The sequence below is a fragment of the Mytilus galloprovincialis genome, chromosome 5, assembly GCF_965363235.1.
Source record: "Mytilus galloprovincialis chromosome 5, xbMytGall1.hap1.1, whole genome shotgun sequence".
Taxonomy (NCBI): Eukaryota; Metazoa; Mollusca; class Bivalvia; order Mytilida; family Mytilidae; genus Mytilus; species Mytilus galloprovincialis.
Genome location: NC_134842.1, coordinates 95,826,300 through 95,843,629, shown reverse-complemented (window position 1 = coordinate 95,843,629; position 17,330 = coordinate 95,826,300). Strand labels below are relative to the sequence as shown.

General features: G+C 32.0%; 1 protein-coding gene across 1 annotated transcript in view; it reads right to left on the bottom strand.

Annotated features, from left to right (window-relative positions):
- The window catches only part of LOC143076795 (uncharacterized), a 35,385-nt gene that overhangs the window by 12,330 nt on the left and 5,725 nt on the right, over positions 1 to 17,330 (bottom strand). The window contains exons 2-12 of the mRNA XM_076252665.1: positions 10,404 to 10,494; positions 9,762 to 9,881; positions 8,448 to 8,561; positions 6,640 to 6,705; positions 6,035 to 6,076; positions 5,289 to 5,345; positions 4,258 to 4,314; positions 3,756 to 3,813; positions 3,284 to 3,360; positions 1,956 to 2,077; positions 487 to 609 (exon numbers count right to left, since the gene is read on the bottom strand). Of these exons, the coding sequence (XP_076108780.1) occupies positions 487 to 609; positions 1,956 to 2,077; positions 3,284 to 3,360; positions 3,756 to 3,813; positions 4,258 to 4,314; positions 5,289 to 5,345; positions 6,035 to 6,076; positions 6,640 to 6,705; positions 8,448 to 8,561; positions 9,762 to 9,881; positions 10,404 to 10,494 (927 nt within the window). The remainder of the gene's footprint in view (positions 1 to 486; positions 610 to 1,955; positions 2,078 to 3,283; positions 3,361 to 3,755; positions 3,814 to 4,257; positions 4,315 to 5,288; positions 5,346 to 6,034; positions 6,077 to 6,639; positions 6,706 to 8,447; positions 8,562 to 9,761; positions 9,882 to 10,403; positions 10,495 to 17,330) is intronic.

Below are 17,330 nucleotides of genomic sequence, written 5' to 3'. Positions count from 1 at the left end.
ATCTATCTTTTGTTTTTCAGTTTAGGGAAATATTTTTAAACAATAGATAATTATCCAAATATTTATCATAATCATTTAAAATTGATAAACAATTTATAAGCTCTCTTCTATATATCAACATTGTCATGGACATTTTAATTATATGAACTATAATTGACTTCACATGGGATGGTTCACTTCTCTCTAAGCTTTGTGTTTAATATTTAAACTGTTAACAATGGCATTCAAATCCCTAAATGCTATTTCAATCTTTTTATTCAACTCATTAACATACATGTTGTTATTTTTTCCAATTATAATAATATATTATGATAAAAAAAAACCCAGTAAAATCACTTAATAAATTTACCTTGAATATAGTCATCCTAGTATTTTCTTTGTTTTTTCTTACATTACTTGCAGACTGCTCACTAAAGTATATATTGTTTTCTTAAAGCAAATGATTTCTTTTTCATCAATAATCTAAATGTGGAAGAACTATCTTACCATTCGTCGTTTTCTGCTTAATTTTTGTTGCTCTTCTTGTTTCTCTCTTGATTCAGCCTCCTCTACTTCTCTCTTTTTTCTGTTTTCTTCTGTTTGTTGTTCTCTCCCATCATTTCTTCCAGCCTGATAAAATATGACATATTAGAACTTGTATGATTTAACTAGTAGTTTTTAGTATGAGTTAAAACATTGTTTGATGTTTGATGTCTGGATCTGACCATGTCAGTAACTGCCAGTAGTCCCTTGTTAATTTATGTACCATTATCATTTTGCTTAGTTACTTTTGTTACCTTTTCTGACATCTTTTAAACTGAGTGTTACTGTGCGTTTTGGTGTGTGTTTGTTTATTATTCATTGACTATAGGTATCGTGGAGGGTTGACATCTCACTAAATATGTACTTTTGCGCTTGTCCACAATCAAGAACCTCCAGCCTTTGTATGTATAGTTTTAAATTTTTAGTCGTGTTTTATGCTAAGTGTAGTGTTACGTCAATTTTAGAGAAAGTAGTATACATTTGTTTTAAGGAGCCTGCTGTAGCCCGCCTCTGGGCTAGGGATTTTATCCCTGTGTGGAAGATCAATTGGTGTCCTTAGACTGTGTTTTGCTCTTTCTCATACAGATAACCACATAGTGTAACAGTAACATCATCAAATAACACAAACATAATTTTGATAGGTAACATAAAACCTGCAAACAGACATTTACACAATACAATTTTGACATATCGTAAGTAAAAATGACATATAAGCTTATAATATCTAAGATATATACATAATCAAGAAAACTTCACTTTGTTCACTGATTCATTACATGAGTTCAAGGTCAAGTTGGCCTCTCTGACAGACATAAAGACCATCCAAAGATCTTATATACCAAATACAGTTGTCATATTTCTAATGATAAGTGAAATAAAATGCTTAAACGCTTGTCTTCCTACAGACTTACTAACTGTACATGTGCTAGTGTAAGATCAGTCCTAATAAATAATTATCTTAACATGCTGAAGTAATCCAGATACATGTACCTGTTGACATAAATCATCCATATATTTTTCATTTATATAATATTAATCAATTTAATTATTTTTACGTCATGTAAAATGGAATTTAATTGTTTGATTCAATATAAAGCCTATAAAGAAATACAGCTAGAAATTTGACAATGTGAACACAGAAAAATTAATGAATTTAAGAATTTTAATACCTAAAATAATAAAACAAAAACAGCAATTTTGAATAATCCTTTGAAACAGTTGATAGAATGCAACCTTTCAGGCTATACACAACTTTAAATGGGTTACGTGTTCTTGTGGGTGCAAATAAACATGTTTATCATTCTAAAATAGATTTATTGGTAAAAACATTTAAATTTGCTAGATATCATGTTGTATACAATTACATTAAACTGTCTGAATACACTATGGCCTTTTCTAGCATATCTATCCTCCTCCTTTGCATTTTGTATTACCTGTTGTGGTTTTCCATGAGCTTGGACTTTTGCTGCATTTTGTTCAATTACTGACTTACTTATGGGTGGATATCTAGCTGATTTCCCCCATAAGTTCTCAAAGATTGTATAACCTGATTCAACTAAAACAGAAGAAAAACAAATATAAATTTGAACTAGTTATACTTTTATTTTAGCAATAGTGCATATTGTATATTATAACGTGTATAATATTGTTACCAATTTTGTATAGTTCAAATGAACATTATGTAAACATAGAACAATTGGTTTTATATGTTAGTATCTCATATATTTAACAGTTAGAAGGATTTATGACAAAGGGTTAATCCTGCAAGACAGACAAGTACACCTTCCAATTATTCCATACATCAAATACTGTTGACCTACATGTATTGCTAATGGTAATTAGACAAGCATACAGAGAGTATTGCATGGCAAAACATAGTCCCCTAACGGTTAAAATTAAAGTGTAATGGAACAAAATGCTAACCTGATCTTTAACTTGTCATAGTGTAAACTATATAACAAAATTAAGTTAACATATTTTATCATTACGAAAAAAGTGTGAAAAACTGATTATTTAAGTGAGAGTCGAAGGACCATTAATCTGCACAAAATCATCAGACCTAAAAAGTTAAACTTGGTCTGTAACTTGTCATGAATATACCAAATATCAAATCAATATCTTCAAGGATAACGAAACAAATCGTGGAAAACTGATTATCTAAGTAAATTTTCTAAGACCAATGACCATTACTCTGCACAAAATCATCAGCACAGAACAAAATCCGAAATTAAACTTATCATGGTAAAACAATGTACCAATTATTTAATCAACATTTTCAAGCATGACAAAAAAATATAAGGAAAACGGAATATTTTAGTCCAAGAATCATAACTCTGCACAAAATTATCACACTGGAACCAAATTCGAAGTTGATCGATAACTTGTCAAAATAATATACAAAGTTTCAAATCAATATCTTCCAGCACGAATGTGGAAAACTTATTTGCCGGACTGACGGATGGACAGAGAGACCAACCCACCGACAGACAGATAGACAGACAGACAGTTAACAAGTTGTTCCTTCGTAGACTAACGATTAAATAAAAGTTCACAACTAAATCTGATCTGAAAATGCTACTACGGTTCTTCTGAAAGCAGCACACACTTTAGGAAAGAACAGATAATCGTATGATCTTTGATAGACATTGACATTACAAATTTCTTTTAAGTTCAAATTAAATTAATTAATATCAATGTTCAGTTATCAAGAAACATTATTTATAGTTTTTCAAGTGAAATAATCTAAGTAAAAATTACAAACCTTTGAAGGCCGAAGTATCAGGGAAGAAGCATAATGCAATCATCACTAAACTACTCAAATATATAGGCACACTTATCCTACAAATAAATGGTGTTTTTTTTTTAATAAATGTATACCAATATCTTATTAGTTATCAATATCTAAAACATTAGACATGTTAAACAATTTCTTTACTTGAAGATTGTTCGTGAATTTGTTTAACTCCAGCATGATAAGAATGGTCTTTATTTAATTTCTTCAATTTGCAAATATAACATTCACACTGTAGAATCAGTACTAGTCTTAACAGCATATACCTCAATACAAAATTTCAATTAATAAATGAAACGTAGCAGACGATTGAACATTAGTTCCTAGAAAACATGCAATAATCATATGAACAGAAATTTTATTTATGCAAGGATATACACAAATATCTGAACTGCAACCACCAGCTCACATTTTAAAGCAGAAATAAACAAATGCATCTTACCTATTGATTCTAAAATATATGTCTTTCCGAACCCTGTTGCCATGCTTGTAGTAAGTTTCTAAAATAATCAAATTATTTAAATTACGGGTAAATAGCAACTTGTAACTAATATTCAGCTAGTATTAAGATTGATAAGCTGTCTTGTTGTCTTATGTTCATAGAAATTAAGCATGAATGTATGTCAGCCTCTAAAGATAGTAACCATGACTTATCTCCCTTATTCCATAATGAATAACATGCATGATGATATGTATATGTTAAACATCATAGCAAACACCTAGTTCTGTGTATGTGCAAAAGTACAAAGCACATCCTGTAAAGCATTTCCTTGACTACTGATTTAAATTTTAAACATGTATTTCAAATTTGTCAAATTTCAAGCTAATGGAAACATGGTACTAAAATATTGAATCTGATTACAGTTTGAATATTTCTTTAATTTGTGTATTAAAACCAATTAGACTATATAAACTGGGTTTTTTTTCTGTTGATAATAGATTACCTTTAATTTGATGTTGTTGATGGTCTATGCTAAGACATCCATCTGAATGTTCGGCAACTGAAAGATAATAATAATAAATGAACAATATATTCTGTCATATAGCTGTGGTTACAATGATTTGCAGTCTTCGTAACGGAATGTTACCATAATTTGCCATACTTCACCACTACAAATTTTACTACTTTCAATCTGATGTCAATGTTATGAAATATCCGAAGCATTTATGTTTTTTGATCAAAATGTATTATGTATGAAAAATCTTTGACATTTGTTATCCCCGTCCTGTTGTATTATTCCATACTGCTGCTTCAGTAAGAACTGTTGTACATATTATGAAATTGTAATATTTTATCAAGGAAAAAAACCATAGGATAATGACTCACCATTTAAAGAAAGTGTATGCCTTTTGTGTGTTCATAAATTGCACCCTATTGATGTTAATAAAAGGTTTTTGCAAGGATTTTTTTTAAAAAGCAGTAAAGATACTTACTAAGTTTGGGTTTTAAAAAAAATCTTCATTAAAATAATTTCTATTCTCCATTCTTTAATCATCCTTTAAAAATATGTCATGCATTTGTGCAGTTACTCAAGAAATTGATAAATTGGTAAAGTGCTTATCCCTGACTTTTTTTATTGTCCATTATAACTAAAACCATGGGGGTTGCACCAACCAGACTGATACATTAGGCAGGTGTTTATACAAGCTCACATTAAGTTATTAATAATCACTAGTTAGCTGTAGCTGTATTATTGACACACAGCCTACATATAGATTGTTCATAACAATTAAGCCTGGGTTCATATTAGCCTATGATGATAGTAATATGACTTATCTCCCCTATTCCAATATAAAGTCAATACATGTTATCATTAAAAAAAAGTCGAAGTAACTGCAAGCACCTTTTTATTTGTATTGGTGAAAAAAAACAAGGCATCTTATGGATACATTTTGTTTTACTTGTGATTTGATGCATCTTATTTTATTGTTAATGTTAATAATTATTTGGGTTTTGCTGCTAAATCCTGATTACCTTTTAAAGCAGCTTGCTCAGGGCACAGGCTACGACTGCCATCTGAATGTTCAACACCTGAAAAATATAACTCAGAAAATGAACAATTTATTCTTACACACAGCTGTTATTTCTTTTGTGTTCAGTCTTTGTAAAGGAATAGTTTCATGATTTATCGTTATTTACCACAACATTTTTGATTACCTTCCATCTGATTTCCATATCATAATATATCAATACCATTTATGTTTATTGCTAATGAAAAATATGTGTTATTTGTCGTTCATAAACCTGAAAATTGTTTAAGACTATATTATGCTCCACTCCCATTACTTCAGTTATTAATGTGCTTGAGTTGTTCTGTTATTGACACATACACAAGATATATAAAAGTAAGTTTAAATCATCTCCCCTATTCAGAAAAAATGGCATTCTTGATCTTACCTTTTTAACATTTTTTTTTTCATTTGAGCATTATTTATTAGTCTTTTGTAGAGGAAACAAAACGCGAGACTGGCGCATAAATAAAATTGCAATCATTGTATCTAATGTTAGTGTTTATTTTCATATTTTCATGCATTTATTTAAAATACTCACATCGCAATTTCAAAATGATAAAACAAACGAATTCACTTTAAAAGATAACTCATAACTTTTATTTTGATTTGCCTTGTTTCAAGTTAACTTAAACTTTAATTCAAAACAATGTTAACTCTGTGTTTGTCATTTTCCTCCTTCATGTTTATAAAACAATTTCTTCGTATTACCTTTAATTTTATCCTGATCCGGATTCAGGACCAGAGGTGCATCTGTATTTTGGCAAATGAAAAATAAAAAATCATAAAAATAAAAAATTGAACATTTATCCTCAAATATAGTGACAATGGTGTGGAATTTTGGTAAAGTGGTGTCTCGTTATGTTTCACAACAAGTACAATCCCCTTCAATCTGGTTTCAATGTTAATAGACATGAGAAAAAAAATTAAAGTATTTTATCTAACGGCAAATCGAAAGTTTCAATGCATCAAATGAATCTTAATGTAAATTTAAGCAATACATCTCGTTCAATACACAAATAATATTGTGTTGTGTCTATCAAAGATACCACATTTTTGCGCATTAATTTAAAATACTCAAAGCGGAAATTCAAAATAAAAACCACACGAATTTACTATTAAAGATAACTTATAAATCTCATTTTATTAACAAATGCGTTAGATTTGCCTTGTGTCAAGTTAAAAAAAAATAATCTCAAAAAAATATTGAAATTGTCTTCTCTTTGTTTGTTATTTTCCTACGTTATGTTTATCAAACAATTTCACAACTGGTTATTTTAGGTTTTTTTCTCTTCAAAAAATCTGATTACATGTACCTTTAGTTGTACTTGTTGTATCCTGCTCCTGATTTAGACTCAGAGGCGCATCTGTAGGTTTGGCAACTGAAAAATTAGAAATCATAAAAATAAAAAAATAAACGTTTATTCACAAAGGTTGGGAGTTTAACTAAAAGGATGCCTTAATGACTTTATGTTATGAACCACAAAAATGCGTTTTCCTTTAATCTGATTTCAATGTTTAAAGACATGAGAAAAATAAAAGATTTGATTTCGTTTGTCTCTGAATAGGCATTTCCTTATGTAAAAAATGGTTAAGAAAAGATGATGATATTATCATGTTTTGACGATAAGAAGAATGTTCCCGTTTCTTCGAAAATACAGGCCAAAGTAGTATACCGCTGTTTAATAGTCATAACTCGATTCACAAAAAAAAAAAACAATAACGGATAACAAACTTAAACCGAAGGAAACACATCAACTATAATAGTGACTTTTTTTTTGGAATACCAACGTTTACCACTCTATTTGAGTAATTAGATACATGCTGGAATTAAAAGTCTTAAATGCCATAAAACATTGCAGAGTGATATAACAACAAGAAAAACTTGTTATATGATTTAATCAAAGACCAAATATAAATCACCCAACATGTACAAAGTTAGTGTCAAGACATCGAAACCAAAATACCTCAGATATATTATTTCTTAAAACAATGTCAAAATAACACAAATAGTTTCAAGGTCCTTAATTTTACTAAAGCTCAACTACCGTGGTTTATAGGATAGAAAAAAATGAAAAACTAACAGATCAAACTTAACAATGGGTTTGGTGAACAATGTTTTTTTATGTTTCAAAATCATGTTCTTCAGGTTTATCTGCATGTAAAGATATAACGGACAATATAGCTTTAATAGTGAAGATGAAATGAGGTTCTTTTCAAGGACTTTTATAAATAATCGATATTTTATCGCTGTGTGATTCTATATTGCTGCTAAATTAAGACCCTGTGTTCATAGTATAATAATGTTATGTTATAACAAAGAAACAGAACATACCGAGTAACTAACAATTCAATGCAGGTGTATGTGAGTTCATTAATTTCACCCTATTGATGTTAATGAGAAAGTTTTAACAAGGATTTTTTATAAAAGCAGAAGGAACCTTTAAAAGTTTAGAATCATCTAACAACATATATTTTACCCTTGTTCTTAATATTTTGTATTCGTCAATCTTAAATCATTTCCAAATATGGCATGCATATGTGCAGTTACTTAAGAAATGATAAAACTACTTCAGTGCTTATCCCAGACTTTTTGTATTGTATGTTCACTTTTGTGAGCCTCTATAAACAGCAGCCTCTTGTATAAGCTGGTTTGATGCAGCCTCCGTGACTTTGGTTATAAATTATCATGAGTTGCTGTATTATTGACACACAGCCTACATATTTTGTTCAAAGAAATTAAGCCAGGGTATATATAAACCTATGGTGAAAGTTAATATGACTTATCTCACCTATTCCATTATAAAATCAATAATGTTATCATTAGTATAATGTATAATCTTTCAAAGACTGAATTTGTTCAAAAAAAACGTTCATTCATAATTTTGAACATGTTGAAAACTTATGCCTTTTCTGTTGAAGATCATCAATAAATCGGTCTTGAGTTCAAAAAAGATCAACTTTAGTTTTGTACCTGCATGTTTTTTCTGTAAGACAACGAAAAGATAATATACAAATATTAGACTAACACTCGTTTTATCTTTTCATGACTCTTAAACTATTTCACGGTTACTACATGTACATTGGTAGCTGTGGGTTTTTTTTATGTCCTCAAACCGGTTACCTGTAAATGAATCCTGCCCAGCGTTCAGGCCAACAAAAATCTTGAACGGTTCTGCTACGGAAAAACATATTCCGAACCATCCTGAAACTGACCTATCTGTGTCGTGCTTTTTTTCTGGAGAAATAAAAATTATTTACTAAATTTGAGAAATTAAAACCATATGAAACGAGTTTCTAGTAATTTTAATGTTATCGATATTATTTAACCAATGCATGCGTCTTTGCTTAAGTAAGTGGTTTATACCTATTTGTTTAATTTCCATGACGAATCTATAACACATTGTCAACAATTGATATTTTATTCATTAGTTGTTAATCGCAATCTTATAAACTTTTGAGTGTGTTGCCGATCGTGACATTTATAAACACGAAAGACAGAGCACGTGTATAGCCTTGATATTATTTGTTGTTTTTTTTGTTTTTCATGAGTTGAAATTGATTAATAAACTGTTCCCAAACAACGGCCAAATAGTTTTCTTTTGTTCTTCAAAAATCATTTATCACTATTTACCTTCCAATGCACGCTTGCTTATATGAAAGGAAACGACGATGTGGTATGATTGCCAATGAGACAACTCCCAATGAGAGACCAAGTAGACATAGAAATTAAAACAACTGTAGGTATTATACGGCCTTCAGCGATAAGTAATGCCCACATCGTATAGTCAGGTTAAAAGGACCCCGAAGTAACAAATATTACAAAATGCGAAAAAATTTACGGTCTAACTTTTATACACAAAAATGAACGAAAACCGTTGTCATATGCATAAGAAAGAAAGACATATATATAACATGTAGAATGTGGTGGGGTTACATGTTAGCGGGTGCCAAACCCTCCCCTAGTCTGCAGGGAGAGTGTTCATTCAGACATTATATAATATAAAATATATGATCGTTTAACTATGTCATTGTGTCGGTAGTGGTTTTACAGTTGCAATAATGGAACAGATATAACTTTGCAATCTCCTCAAAGCGTGATCTATTCAATACAAACTTTTTTTAATGTATTGTTTTGTTTTTTGTCATCTGTTTCCTTTTCCTCTGTGCTGTATATTGTTTGACCAACTGTAATTGTTTTGTGATCTAATAATACTTGTTACCTTTTAAATCTTCTCGTACATGATCCTGTGTGATAGTTGAACGTATACCTTCTGCCATTAAGAAATTTACAATGATTTTACAGAATGATCGAAAAGGTTCCTTTCAACACGCATTTAAAACAGTTTTGTTAACAGCATTTCAGATCAATTGATAATTTTTACGATGGTATACGAATCTAATTACAGAGTAATCATACTGCAAAGTGTTTCCTTACCTTTTTCTTTACAGCAGGCAGGACTGTTTGGTTCAAGATATTTCTCTAGTCTTTTTTCATCACCTGCAGTTATTTTCTGAATACCAAACCGATGTTTTTGCGAAATCGAAATGTTTTTTTCTGAAATCAAATTGTTTGCCTTCAAAATTTTGTTAAATTTGTTTGAAATTGAGCCAAAATTCATTTAATATGGGATCTTTGATCTTGATTTTTTTTTATTGTTAGTCCCTTTTTTGCTAGAGCTTTGATGTTGTTGTAGCTTATGACTTTCAGAAGCATTCACCACCACCCACCGTTCTTTTGGTGGTGTTCGTGTTGCTGAGTCCTTAGTTTTATAAGTTCCGTTTTGAATGCTCTTGTTTGTTTGTTTATTCGGGATTTTTTTCTGTTTTGTCTATGTGTTGTCAATTTATTTTCGACTTAGAAGTTTGAATGTCCGTTTGGTATCTTTCTATCTCTTTTTTTTTAAACTTTCCTGGGTATTAAGGTTTGATAACGAATGAAAATAGTAGTCCTTATATTTCAATTGACTTTTTTTCCGATTTTATTATGAAAGTGGTAAAAACGTGTATTAAGGGATTGTAAGTATTCTCGGAGAAATTATTTCAAAGACAATCATTTGGCTATATCTTTTATTTATACCCAACTGCAGCTGTTCTCTGTCATCAGGAACGGTGATAAGATCTAAATCTTCTCGCGGCTTCTCAACGTTTAGTTGTAACCTTTCTGTCATCTGTGAAAAGAAAGCAAATGGTGTTTTAGAAGACACCTCTTTCTTGCTTTAAGCATCGATTGATTCTAGTATTAAGCAACTACCGATTATACGAATGATTTAATCTATTCATTTAACTTTTAAACATATTCTTTATCTTTTGCATCTACGATTTTCAAAATATGATCCCACCAGTCACAACCTCAACATAAATATTGAAAAGATTGATAGATTGGTGTTCTTATTTTGTGTTTTGTTATAGAGGTCCATTTAAGATTTGACACATCCACTTTTGTGCCACTTGAATTCGCAAAACCAAAAAAAGTGTCAATGTACCAAATAACATTAAATCAACGTGTTTAAACCTGAGTCGATAGAACATCCATATCTATGTTTAAGCAACTTATCATTCATATTGATGTTACGACTTCAAACGGCTCACATTCAACTGCAAAGCTAGAATTTTCTAATTTTTTTAGAAAGGTTATCAGATTTTAACAATGGCTTTACCAAAACAAAATATTAAGCTTCAAATAGTATCTTACAAAAATAATCATGTGTGAAAATGTTGGAGGGGGTATGTTTTGCTCATAGAATTGAGAAAGGAAATGGGAAATGTGTCAAAGCGACAACAACCCCGACCATAGAGCAGTAACCAGCCGAAGGCTGTCTGCTGTCTGCTCTATGGATGCAATATGGCTACAATATGGCTATCAATATATGTATTAAATGCAAAAAATGATTCAACTGGGCATCATATACATGTATCAAATTTGGGACTTTTCAGGACGTTAAAGTGACAGCTCGGTTGACCTTTCTACACAAAAAGATTCAAATAATATCAACTATAAAAAAGAAGATGTGGTAAGATTTCAAAAGAGACAATTCTCCAAAAGAAACTAAAATGAAACAGAACTTATAAGTAATACAATTATAACTTATCATAAATTATGATATTAAAAAAAATCATTACTGGTTTCTTATCAATAAAGCTAACATTATTTTGAAAGGAAAAATGGAAAAATTATAATTAAAAATTAAAATACAGGGTTTATGGAATGTGGAAAAATATTCACTTTGCTAAAGGTTATTTTGTAGACTTTATTCAGATTTATCCTCAAAGACTTGATTATTACAGTATAAAGGTTTTTCTCATTTTGAGTGAACGACATTTTAAAAGAGACAGCACAATTTGTATTCAACCCGTTTGTTTTATTCTTAAACATTACTAGTACGACAGCTTTGTGAAAATTTGTGCACATCCTGCTACAAGCATGAAATTTGGCATAGACCTTCCTCAACTATATCTCTTTTATTTCAGATAGGGAGGCATTTGAAAAAATGTCTCACTTCCAATAAAATTCAAAATGGCGGATATCATACTTAAATCAGTCCAATATCAGAGGCTAGTGTGTGAAAAAGTGTTTATATCATGCTGATATAATATGTACTACTTTTGGATATATTATATAAATAAGATGTCTTAGGAACCCTTCTTCCAGTAAAATCCAACATGGCGGACATTGTACTAAAATAAGCTTTTTTTTAGTGAGAGTGATTGAAATGTGTTTTGACGTATTGTTACTATCATTTAATTGTGCAGGAACATTTCTCTGGTGCTGCTGATGTATACAATGTATAAGACATATGTCTTTAAAACCGTTGCTTCCGGTAATATTCAAAATTGTGGACATAGAAATAAAATTATATTATTTTGATATTCAACTTTTTTTTTTTAAATGTGAAGAAAGTGGGTATTTTTTGTGCTAGTAGTTAGTTTTTTAGCTTTCAGTTATCCTCTAAACAACTTATTCTATTCCTTAGTTTATGTTTCAATACAAAGTTAACACTTCCGGTAAATAAAACAAAAATGGCGTAAATTTCAAAGAGGAGTCCTCAGTCCATATCTTATATGTAGAAATTTGGATAGATTGTTAAAGTAAAATAAAATTTCTTAAGTACTAAAACATCTTTCAAATTAGTGATTTATGGCCGCAAATACATGTTTTTTCACAATCGGAGAGTTGATTTTCATCATTAACAAAGACCGTGAAAATGTGATAAGGTGAAGAGGCCTCACAAAGAGTTGTCCAAAAGGGTTCCAAGGGGTCATATTTTCCTCTTCGCCATTCATAAGCGTCTGCACCAGTAAGCATAGAAACCAATTCAAAGCTTGTTACTCATCCACACTCGGCACGGTATATTGCACATTTTGCATGCTGAAAAAACTAGATAGAGTCGTTTAAATAGCCTTATAAGCGTGTGGACTAGTTAGCTTAGGAAAAAAATTCAAGCTTTTCACTCTTCCACACCGGCCATGGTATATTGCACGTTTTACATGCTGAAAAACACTAGACCGAGTCGTTCAAATAGCACATAAAAAGTCTTTCCTCTTCCAAAAACATGTTTTCTTGCTTCGTTAACCCCATCTGATAAGTTTGTTCGATCTTACTACAAAACCATTCATCGTTTTATCAATGACATTTTCAAATCCATATCTGGTGATGTTGGCTGATCAATCATCATTCTAAATCATAAAGTCACATCTTCAAACGCCCTCCATGTCAACAACGAAGTTCCCGTTCAGGTAAACGTGCACTTGAAAGGTCATGGATAGATATATATATCTAAAGCTTTTCCCACTTCCAAATGCAAGCCAAAGTTCGTATGCCACTATTTCATGGAATAACAAAACAGCCAGTATAGACTGTTCGAGTCATGACTCAGTTAAGTCTGTGTATCACTGCATCAGACACATGTATCTTGATTATAGTCTAAGCCGTGTCATGTTAACATAGGGCTTAACTTGAAACACCACCATGTGGTGGATAACACAGAACATCCTGAGCATTTGTTTACAACTACCTTTTCCCCAAAATCTATTGAGCAATCTCCCGTGAATAAAACTTAAATTGTCTTTCTTAATGTCATCATCTCTACTACCAGTATTGATCATGTACGCATACGAGTCTACATTCACTGTTGATACAGTTCCTGGATTCGTCTATGTATGCTCCGTCCCCTAAATGTAGCTCTTGTTTCTTGTAGCAGCCTTCAAACTACCAGTATTGTCTATGTTCGCATACGAGACTACATTCACTGTTGATACAGTTCCTGGCTTCGTCTATGTATTAACTTTCTCCTAAATGTAGCTCTTGTTTCTTGAAGCAGCCTTCAAACTACCGATATTGTCTATGTACGCATCCGAGATTACATCGCCTGCTGCAACAGTTTTGATGTGTTTTATAACAAGAATTCTGATAGGGTATTATGCCCTTACCTTAAAAAAAACACCATGAAATTGATACAAGAGTAGATGAAGTCTTGGATGCATATGGTAGTTGTAGCAACACATGTTCAGGATATTTTATGTTAACCACCACGTGATGCATTTCAAGTTAAGCACCATATTCACATTAAAAGGATGACACTATAATTATGGTGCATGTGTCTGATGCATTGAAACACGAACCTAAACGAGTCCTTATTCGAACAGTCCTTACTAATGATGCTGTCATTACTGTTTCGCTATTCCGTGACATAGGGGTAGACGAATTATGGCTTGTGTTTAGGAGGGGGAAAGTTTTGGATAAATGTCTATCAATGACCTTTCAAATGCACTAGCAATAAGTGATCAGACACACACATATTGTGATCCATGACATACCGGTTGTGATACGGTTCTCTGTTTGCTTAAAAAGGGAGAAAAGACTGCGTGGGAGACATTGATGGCATTTTAAGATGTGACTTGAACATAAAGAATGATAATTGATCCGACTAACTCACCGGTGTTTACTGTAAGATTGCACAAACTTATCAGATGGGGTAAGCATGTTTCACAAAGAAAGCAATAACTATTTACGCAAAAGGGAAGATTAATTGAGGCTATTCCCTAAACTTAGTTCAGTCTTTTCTAGCATGCAAAACGTTCAATACACTAAGACACGTGTTGAGGGGACGAGCTTGAAATTGGCTCTTATGCTACCCAGTGCAGGCGCTAACGGACGATGAAGGGACAAAGAGGATCACTTTTAAAAAAAATTCTCTCTAAGGCCTCATCATTTTGTCAGACGCTTGCACATTGTGAATGTAATAAAGGTTGCTGCGGTTGTTGTTTATGTGGAAAATCAAGTCTCCCGTGCCCTGCGTCGTGTGCATGTGGTGGTGACTGGGAATTAACATGGTGTTTTTGCCAAATAGTGGTAATTTGTAAAATGGTTTAATACTTAAGCGATTTTATTTTGCTTTAATCAATCTATCCAAAACTCCAAATCGAAGATATGGATTGAGGACTCATCTTTGACATTTACGCCATATTGGTTTTTTTAACCGGAAGTGTTAACTTTGAATTTAAATATCAACTTCAGAATATGATTAGTGGTTTAGAGGATAACTTAAAGCCATAAATTTAATGACCGTCACTAAGAAAAAAAAACACTTTCTTTACATTTTGAAATGAAGCTGAATATCAAAACAAAAAAATTAAATTTCTATGTCCGCAATTTTTTATATTACCGAAAGTAAGGGGTTTTAAGACATATGTCTTAAACATTGTATCCCTTAGAAAAATCAACAAAAGCTTCTTGCACAATTAAATGATAGTAGCATTACGTCAAAACACATTTCAATCACCCTCCTTAAAAAATAAGCTTATATTAGTACAATGTCCGCCATGTTGGATTTTACCGGAAGTACGTTTATTAAAAACATCTAATCTATATAATATATCCAAAAGTAGTATATAACTAAGGCTTGTACCAAATATCATTATAGCAGCATGATACAAACACCTTTTCACACACTATCCTCTGATATTGGACTGAATTAAACAAGATGTTTGCCATTTTGGATTTTTTTGGAAGTAAGACATTTTTTTCAATTACTTCCCTATCTGAAATGAAATAGTAGTAGTTGAGGAAGGTCTTTGCCAAATGTCAGGCTTGTAGCAGGATGTGCACAATTCTCCTGAAATATGCTTTTAGACGCTGGATTATACTCATAGTGTAAAATGATAATGCTTTATAAAAATCTGTTAAATTGATGAAATCAACATGTTCATTTTGCCGACTTCATTCAGAGGTTTCCCAGAAAGCATGCCAGTCGGACAGCTTTTCATATACTTTCAAGTTCTGTGATATAGATGATGTCATTTGATCAAGTGGGTCGTTCTTTAATAGTTATCCCACGATGACGCGGTGTGTCAGTGTAAGATCACCCCGATGGCTTGAGGGCAGACGATGATCTAACACTGACACACCAAGTCCGAGTGGGATAACTATTTTACATCCCAGCTGTTTTAGATTAGACGAAATAAAATTGAGAATGGAAATTGGGGAATGTGTCAAAGAGACAACAACCCGACCAAATAAAAAACAACAGCAGAGGGTCACCAACAGGTCTTCAATGTAGCGAGAAATTCCCGCACCCGGAGGCGTCCTTCAGCTGGCCCCTAAACAAATATATACTAGTCCAGTGATAATGAACGCCATACTAATTTCCAAATTGTACACAAGAAACTAAAATTAAAATAATACAAGACTAACAAAGGCCAGAGGCTCCTGACTTGGGACAGGCGCAAAAATGCGGCGGGGTTAAACATGTTTGTGAGATCTCAACCCTCCCCTATACCTCTAACCAATGTAGTAAAGTAAACGCATAACAATACGCACATTAAAATTCAGTTCAAGAGAAATCCGAGTCTGATGTCAGAAGATGTAATCAAAGAAAATAAACAAAATGACAATAATACATAAATAACAACAGACTACTAGCAGTTAACTGACATGCCAGCTCCAGACTTCAATTAAACTGACTGAAAGATTATGATTTCATCATATGAACATCAGGCACAATCCTTCCCGTTAGGGGTTTAGTATTATACCATCATAACATATATGAGAAGAACATAACCCGTGTCATGCCAACAACTGTTTTTAGAATAAATGTGTTTAGTTCCGATGCAAAGAACCTATCAGTGACTCAATATTAACGCTTTGTAAAAACCATTTACAAGACATAAAATCTAGTTTAGAACGCCACACAACCATTATATACTTTATACATTACTATATGATTTATACCCTTTTTGACCCCCGAACACGATGAGTAGATATCAAACAATGTCAACTCGCCCCACTGGCCAATCGGCCCAACCTATATCGCCACTTTATGAAAAAAATCGCCCCACTCTTGTTTTCCGACTCGCTCCACTTTTGAAAAAGTGTAAAATCAAACTGAACAATTACTGACAACTCACTTATTAACGAAAAGGGTTCAAACCCCACTGAATAAAGTTCTGCCAACTCACCCCACTTATAAAAATATCTTGCGTCCTTTAAGTATGTTAAATTACTAATAGTTCGTATGCAGTCGTCCTGGTGTAGTGGTTGTGTCGTGGCTTGATATGCTAAAGGTCTTAAACACTGGATTTGTTCTACGTGAATTTTGATAGATAGTCTTTTCCGTATAATTGTATATTCAATTATAAGTTTAATAGTGGATTTGACATTCCCGCCAAACTGTTACTGAACAAAAGAAAGCATGCATAACAAAGAAACTCAAACTGATGTGATCTGGTAGGAGCGATCCGGCTCAGATCACTCCAGTTAAAACAAAGGAGCTGGGATATAATAGTACTGTGTAAACAGTATATAAATCAAATATACCACTGATTTTATCCGATCGATTTAATATCAAAACTTATTATAAAAATGAATAGTGACAGACAGGGGTTTTGCTCCATAAGGAATAATATCTAGTAATAGTAAATAGTCATGTTCCAAAAGTACATGTATATTGTAATATTTTTAAAATTGAAAATTATTGTAGAATCATGGTTTCTCGTCATTTTTATTTCT